The sequence below is a fragment of the Charadrius vociferus genome, unplaced genomic scaffold (assembly GCF_000708025.1).
Source record: "Charadrius vociferus isolate BGI_N301 unplaced genomic scaffold, ASM70802v2 scaffold478, whole genome shotgun sequence".
Classification (NCBI taxonomy): Eukaryota; Metazoa; Chordata; class Aves; order Charadriiformes; family Charadriidae; genus Charadrius; species Charadrius vociferus.
In genome coordinates, this window is record NW_009650063.1 from 424,810 (window position 1) to 432,913 (window position 8,104).

Here is an 8,104-nt window from a genome sequence, read left to right on the forward strand (position 1 = left end):
CGGTAATGCTGGGTCTCAGCCCTATGAACAGGAAAGTTTATTATTCTTTGCTCGTGCTTGCATGAGGGCTTAGGCTTTCAGGTACTCTGCATTGTAACAAACTTTTTACTTGGTCCTGTGTGATAGTTTGGCAGAGCTTCTGCACCTGGTGACCTGCGGATCAAATTTAGCTGTTTGACAATATCTGAACTTTTAAATTTAAGCAGCATTGTGGCAAACAGATTTTTATTGCAATTATTATTCATTGATAGGGACTGTAAGGAGTTGTTTGCATAGTGCTGCTTTATTTATTTGTACTATTGTGCTAATTAAAATTATTCACTATTTAAAGATTTTTGTCCTTGAATGTTAATATCAGGGTCACAGTTTAAATACTTCTGAATGTTCATACGATATTTTTTTTCTGTGAAGGAATTCACGAAATTGATTACTTTTAATTGCTTCATCTTATTTTATTTAACTTTGTTATGAAAGACTGTCAATTTTGTATGTCATTTTTGTAAATCATAAGAAATAAAATATTTAACATGAATTGTTTTTCATTGCAGTGGCTTCTTTTAGAATTTTATAATTGGTATTAAAGCGCATAGGAGGTCATGGGAGAAATGCTTTGTACTACACGTAGTGGAGGAAAATGCAAAGAATTAGTTTATTCATCGATACACTTTACCTGTTAGTGACTTTGTGGATTTTTTTAAAATAAGCCATATTGACAGATCTTCATTAGGTTAGACAATCTCATCAAGATTTTTGTAGCAAAAAATCCTGTTTCTAATAGACTTGTTTTCTGTCTTTTGTAAGCTGCCGCTTTATGTTCTCTTCTACTTTCTTTTGGTTTTTTTTCCCCTCCAGAAGATCTCTTTGAAAGAAAAGCTCAAGCTGCTTTGCTTTCTCCTTAAAGTGAACTGCCACACTGGTTTGACACACGGTTTCAGGTAGGAGCCGATGTCCCTGCCGAAGTGACAGGATTGCCAGTTTGGGTGACTGCACTGGTGTATTGAACTCACTACTATGAGAAACGGACCCTGATGTCTCTGTCATGTTTTTGCTCTGGAAGTGTCTCTGCCTCATCGTGGGCTCCTTTTCTTCCATGATGGGGTTCTGGGGGTCTTTGTACAATACTGAAGGTGTTAAAGAAGGCCCTAGCTCGGATCATTGACTGTATGAGAAGAACAGGGAGCGATGGTACATCCCTGTCTGGATAGGTGACATGTGAGGGGTGTTTTCCCAAGCAGACCACCGAATCCTTTAGAACTCCGTTTTAATCTTAGTGAACCAAAGAGACTCGAGTGAATTTGGGATAATGACACAAGGCTGTTCCTCGTATGGAATGTATAGGCTTTCCCCTGTGCCAGAGCCAGGTTGCTTCCAGTCTTTACTGAAGATCCTGAGGCATCTCTGCTGTCATCGTGCCACTCAGATGAGGGTTTGTCTGATTGTCCTAAATCAAATGGCTGGCTGGATTTATATCTCTTCCATAGATGCATGTAGACTTTACATTGGACTGTATTTTCCTGATTTGTCATCTAATGAGTTTCAGGATAAACCCCTGTAAAAAGCCTGAGACACTTTTTTTTTCTAATGGATCACCAGTAACATTTTTATCCCAGTGCTTTTCTTTTGTGGTCAATAGAAAAAAGTAACTTCCTGCCTTCCCAACCTGGGCAGCTCATTGAGTCATCTGGCAGATGGGAGCTTGTGGTTTTCCCTGGAGCGCAGTCTGCGCATCAGTGTGATGGAGATGAGGGCAGTGACTTACATCAAGTCTACTAGCTGTGTGGTCCTGACTGTCGTACGCAGGTGATGGTGAATACACAGTGATATATCAACAAGACAAATGATGAGGAAGAAAAGACTCCTTCGGTACCAAAGTGGTGTATCTTATGAACGCAGTACATTAAATACATCTTTGGTGTTTACCTGCTCAAAGTCTTGAGCAAAATAGTGGATGAACCATGTCATTGTCACCCAGTGAATGAGGAAATACGGAAATATAAAGCTGCATGTGGAACCTTCTTCCAGGACTGAAATTATGTTGAGGTCATTGTGTTTCAGATTTTGGCAGGGATCGCTAATGCTTGTGATACAGATCTGGTTTGTTTTCAGGTTGCATGGTTCAAATACCTTGGTGAAGAAAGCTACTATGTATCTCCTGGTAACTCTCCTGGCCAAGATGAGACCAGATTTGGCAACATTGATCCTTATAGCTGTCACTTCTGGTTCCAGGACCACCTGTGTTATTCACTACAGAGTGAATAATCACCACGATTTTTGTTCTGGGCTCTGATTGTGTACAAAAATCATAGTTCTCTCCACTGCATTACATGTGGTCAGAGCTTGGAACAAAAATAACAGGTCTCGGTTCTCTCCACACAGTGGCTGTTGGGGCTAGAACAGGCTATTGAAAGATTTTTCTGGTTTAAAGTGAGAGGGACTTCACAAGAGGAACACAGGTGGCTGATACTTGGCACCAGGGGCATGATGCTTCTTTCCCTGACATCCTGGGTTGGCTAGTGGGACTCTCCATCTCCAGCTGAGATCATCCAGTAACCATAACTGTAGTGTCTCTGCAGGTAGGGTTTTCTTCTGATTTTTGAACAACTTAGCAAGGTTTTTTCCTTCTGCTATGCTTCTCACCATGTCTTAAGCTCTTCATTATGGCTTTTAAAGAACTGATGCCTGCTTCTTCCATGGCAAGTTTAGGGCAGAGAGTGGAGCTGGGAAAGATTGAATCTGCTGCTGTAGATTCTCCCCCTCCCACTCTCTGCACTAGGCTATGCTCTGTAGATAACGGGTTTGTCTTTCAGACACCTGAAGGTCCAAACTTCATCTCATCCCAAAGACCAGTGTACCTCAGTTCTCAGGTAGCATCCTTTGAGAGCTGGGCACTACAGTATATGCCACACGGTAGGTGGGCTTTGGCTTTCTGTATTAGGATGTATTACCAGTCTATTCTGGGCAGGTTTCCCAGTGTTCAAGTGTAAGATATAAGGGTATAACGGGTTTGATGGAGGCCTTTGCCTGCATAGCTGGCCTGTGACTAACTATTGCAAAGGTGCAGAAGGACTGGGGCAGTGGTATCAATTGGCTGTGACAACCAGGGTTCATTTGATCGGAGTTCAAAGGGTGAGTGGAGACTCTCTGTGAAGTCCTCTATTTTCCAGCTTTGCAGAGCCGATGGCTGGATTTTAGGTTATGCTTTCAGCAAGCGTTAGGGCGAGCGCCACAGACTCAGTGCAGGGCTGCTTTCAGGTGAATGGTTATTTCATTGACAGTTTCAAACTCTGACCCCAAGTATCTTTATGGAGAGTACTGCCTGGAATCTGCCACAGGGTGTGCATGTGCGTAAGCATTCAAGCAGAAATAAAGAGCCCTTTTACCTGTGTTTTCCGTATCTGTTATTTCATGTATTGTCTCTTCCCTCAGTGGAATTTTCCTGCACTGATACCACTCACTCTCTGTTTTAATAGCCTTTACTCCTCCTTTGGTTTTTGCCTTTTTTTTTTTCCCCTGGAACACAGTAACTTCTTTCGCTTCCTTTAATTCTGTCATTGCTCATTCACACGTACGCTTCGTCCTAAGGTTTGGTGCCTCTGCTTATTGCAATCTGTCATTGTCTCTGGTATCTTTGCAGCCACCTTAGATCTTCTCTAAAACACCCCGATGCCATCTGCAACCTTGTCAGCCAGGTAAATGTGAAATTAATAGTTGCAGTGTGTTAGCAGGCTTCTCATAAGGAACCGTTAGGAATGGGTGAAGGAAGGAGAGAAGTAAGAGAAAAGGCAGAAGCTGGCAGGTAAAGCTTTTAACTAAGACTACTGCAATAAGCACTTTGAAAAACAGTAGAAGGATTTTCTTCACAAACTCATGGTTCAATAGGTTGCAACCCTGGTTGTTTACTACTGGGAAGAAAACAGACCGGGTATCTAGAAAAACAAGCATCTAAGATAGTGACTGTGAAAGAAGGGAGATGAAATGATATGGCCCGGTTGAAAGAGACACTCATCTTCATGAGACAAAAAATAATTAGTTTATTTTTAAAAGTTACTTAAATTTATCATTTTTGGACCCATTTTTTCCCAAATGCTTCAGTTCTTGAGGTGGATCGGTGTTGCCTCCAGATACTGTTTTAGTAGCTTGTACCTGCCTTCAGGGAGAAAGGGAGCTGCTGGTCTGAATCTGGAGCAGACACACACAGAGAGGTGTAGGACTACCTGCATCTGACAGGAAATTCATTTCAAATGTAGGAAAGGGGTAACTGGAAACTGAAGCACAGAACTTGGAAGTGATCACAGTGTCAATCTCAGCTCTTACTGCTTACTCTCTTAGCATTTATTGCTGGTCATAAAACTGGTTAATCCAGAGTCCTCATCTGCATACTCAATTATAAAAATGATAGATTCAGTGTCCATAAGAGTAACTGGATAGTTCTGTGATAGTCACATGAAACATTAACCAAAATAGTGTCCACAAATACATTCTTTTTGGGAGGCTCGTTCCGTTTATACTCTGGGGTACTCTATTTTCACAAAGCAAGGGGTAATACTCTTTGCAGCGGCTTGGTTTTGCATATTGAATTGCTCCAGCTTTCGCACAAGCAATGCTGTGAGACCAGCTGTAAGGGAAAGGCAGCTTACAGCAGTGACAGCACCTGCAAGAATGTCTTATCTTGTGCACGGATAACTCCTCCACTGGAGCAATACTGCAGTTATGTTCACTGGGGAAATAATCAGCAGCACAAGTAACTCGTCAGCCTTTTACCTTCAGGTACAGCTAGTGCATTCTAACATTTATGTTTCCACAGGGGTTTTTTCACCCTAGGGCACTAAAAATGACAGGCATTCCAGAATTGTTATCAAAAATCTGTATGAAGGCACCTTACCTCTACATATGAATTAGTAAAAGATGCAGCTGAAATAAAAGCTTATTTGAGTATTACTTGCTTAGCCTTACCCCTTTTCCTAGGTGGATATGTAGGCTACATAACAAACAAAGGTTTGTAACTGCAATGGACACAACTCCCTTTCCCTCCTTTGCCTGGTCAGAGAGCCTATTCTTCAGTAAGTTCACAACCATGCAGCATCTAAAGTTTAACTCCTCAGTATTGAGCATGTTCTGATCTCACTGGTAATTAATAACTCAAGTTGTTAATACTGGGGTAGCTGGAAGTATAGTTACTACAATAACAACTCAGAAGTATTCTAGAATAGAATACTTTCTCAAGTAAAATAAACAGCACTGACTTCACTATCAAATGAAGACACACTTACTTCAAAGTTAAGGGTAATATAAATTAATTATCAAAGCAGCTAAGACCATATGGTCTTAAGACAATTGGCTGCAGTACCCTCTGAATCCACTTGGTTTTGCTATTGTAGAATTATCAATAACCATCCCATCTACTTAAAGCTCTGTTGAAAAACTTTTAGAGGCTCAGGCAGAAGCAATCACTAATAGGGTGCTGATTAGCACATCTATCACTAGTATGTGTTCAGTGTACTGAAAACAACAGGAAAAAGATTCATTAATATATTAATTTATTTCATTATTTCAGTTTTAGTTCAATTGAACATCAGAGCAGACAACTTTTTGCTTTGTGAAGATACAGGGCATTTTTGAAACACTGTATTTCCATATTCTACAAAGTATGTTTGAAAATGGTTTCAACCATATGATTGTATAATACATCAGTGAAGAGGCTGCAGTTAAGAACTCAGCCTAGTGCTTTATTATAGTTTGGTTTTAGACATGCTTCTCCCTTGGTATCACCTTAAAAAAAATACAGCTTTAGAAGAAAACATGATTTTAATTCATGTTATAAATGTCATCACATTGTTGGGTAGCTTGAGACATCAGTACAATCGGTATTTCTGCAGATCTCATCCTATTAAGATTTCACAATATTAGATTTTAAACTAGGTGTAGACCACCTAAATCTTGTCTCTAGACAAAATGTATAACCTGAAATTTGAAGTATAATATATACACAGGTTCCAATACAAATGTTGGAGGAATTTTCATACAAAAATGTAACTGTGGTGTAGTGAACAATTTTTAAATTAATGCATCCTCATCTCAACCAGATATGTTACTCATAAATTTTATTCTGTTTCCCTAGGAAATATTTTGTTGTCCATTACAACACAATAGCATGTTTTTTTTAAAAAAGTTGATGGAGAACAATTGAACTACCATTATGATGTTAAGTTTTAGACGTATTTCTTGATTTCATCATAAAGTACTAATACAAAAGCTCCGCCCATGCCTCTCAACACATTCGACCAGGCACCTTTGAAGAACGCTTTGGTTCCTTCATCTTTAGCTATCTTCTTCCAGCAATCAATTGTGCCCTTGTACATAATATCAGCTGCGGAAACAGACATAAAAGTCAGAAGGCTTAAAGTTATACAGCAAGTCTGTTTCAACTTTCATATATTTAAACCAACAGGGAATAAGCAAACTATAGCCAAGAATTTAAAATGAAGTAATCAATTAATGAACAGTAATTTTAATTCTCCACATGGAAATCAAAAGAAATCAACTCTCAATCTCTTAAGTGAATATGACAAATAATAAAAAAAAAGCTATGGGAAACACACTGCTGTTTTTTTCAAGGATTCCAATAAGGTCATTAGTTTTCCGTAAGACAAAACCCACCCAGCACCTCCCATCATATCTCAATGAAGAGATACTTTCTACTACCAGAACACCGTAGGAGCACTTATTCTTACCTCCCTTTCGGCCAGACTGCATCATCATCCTACGTCGCACAGTATCAAAAGGGTAAGAAACCAGCCCTGCTACTGCAGTGACAGTCTGGGCAATCATCCAACTCACTACGATATGCACATTCTTTGGATCAGGCAACATACCTGTCATTGAGAACAAATGAGCAGAGTCAGTACAGAGGGAAAGGGTTGTGGGAAAGATGGCTGGTGGAAGGAACAATCACTCACCGACCCCAGGAGCCACTCAATCAAGTCAACTCAATCAAGCCTGCAACTTCTCCCTTCATCCATGTTTGACTATTAACAGGTACTATGAGTAAAACAAGCTTATAGGACTGTTGGATTTTGGGATCCAAGCCCTCTTCATGCTCCCCGACCAAAAGGTCTCCCCTGCAGAACCCTCCCAGGCTTGTGTCATGAGCTGCAATGAGAAACAAGCTACCATACAACCCCATCTGTACAAGCCTTCAGTCAGAGAAAGAAAGTGGAAAGTGCCTGAAAACGCACTGCAAACCCAAGGCTTCTGCTCAGAGCAGCAAGTTGAGGGAAGCAGGAACACGTTTCAGAAACACCTGTGCATATTCTAGCACCAGCACCCTGAACTGGTGCTGAGCCAAGCCCCGCTTGTCCTTGTACCACCACACGCCCTGGAGTTCCTTTACTGGATGCCTCTTCCCTCGCGGTCACTTCTCCATGCACTTCTTACCCTTGGCCGTGTCGTAAACCCCAAAATAGGCTGCTCTGTAGATGATGATGCCCTGGACAGACACGCTGAATCCTTGGTACAGGCCCTTCAAGCCATCAGATTTGAAGATCTTGACGATGCAATCGCCCAGCCCAGTGAACTCCCTCTCGCTGGCTCCTTTGCCCACATCAGCTGCCAGCCGGGTCCTGGCGAAATCCAGCGGGTAGACGAAGCAGAGGGAGGTGGCTCCCGCCGCACCCCCGGATGCCAAGTTGCCCGCGAAGTAGCGCCAGAACTGCTTGTGCCTGTCCACTCCCCCTAAGAAGATCTGCTTGTACTTGTCCTTGAAGGCGAAGTTGAGGGCCTGGGTGGGGAAGTACCGGATGACGTTGGCCAGGTTGCCTCTCCAGAAGGAGATGATGCCTTGCTCCTTGGGGATGCGGACTATGCAGTCGATGATGCCTTTGTACTGCTTCTCGGCCGTGATCTGTTTGCTGGCATGCTGGACCTGGAGGGAGGAGAAGGTGGAGGGGTGGGAGGGTAGAGAGAAGGACCCTGCAGGGGTGACCCCGCACGGCGCCTCGCTGAAGGGCAGCGACGAGGCCTGGCCCGGCTCCCGCTCCCCCGAGGCGGTGCTGAAGAGCCCGGGTAACCAGAGCCGGCCGAGCTCCTTCCCATATTTAGTCAGGCC

General features: G+C 42.2%; 1 protein-coding gene across 1 annotated transcript in view; it reads right to left on the reverse strand.

Moving 5' to 3' along the window:
• Positions 1-5,894: 5,894 nt before the first annotated feature.
• SLC25A4 (solute carrier family 25 (mitochondrial carrier; adenine nucleotide translocator), member 4) overlaps positions 5,895-8,104 on the reverse strand; it is a 3,939-nt gene continuing 1,729 nt past the window's right edge. The window contains exons 2-4 of the mRNA XM_009891790.1: positions 7,435-8,048; positions 6,732-6,872; positions 5,895-6,367 (exon numbers count right to left, since the gene is read on the reverse strand). Of these exons, the coding sequence (XP_009890092.1) occupies positions 6,210-6,367; positions 6,732-6,872; positions 7,435-8,048 (913 nt within the window). The 3' untranslated portion in view covers positions 5,895-6,209. The remainder of the gene's footprint in view (positions 6,368-6,731; positions 6,873-7,434; positions 8,049-8,104) is intronic.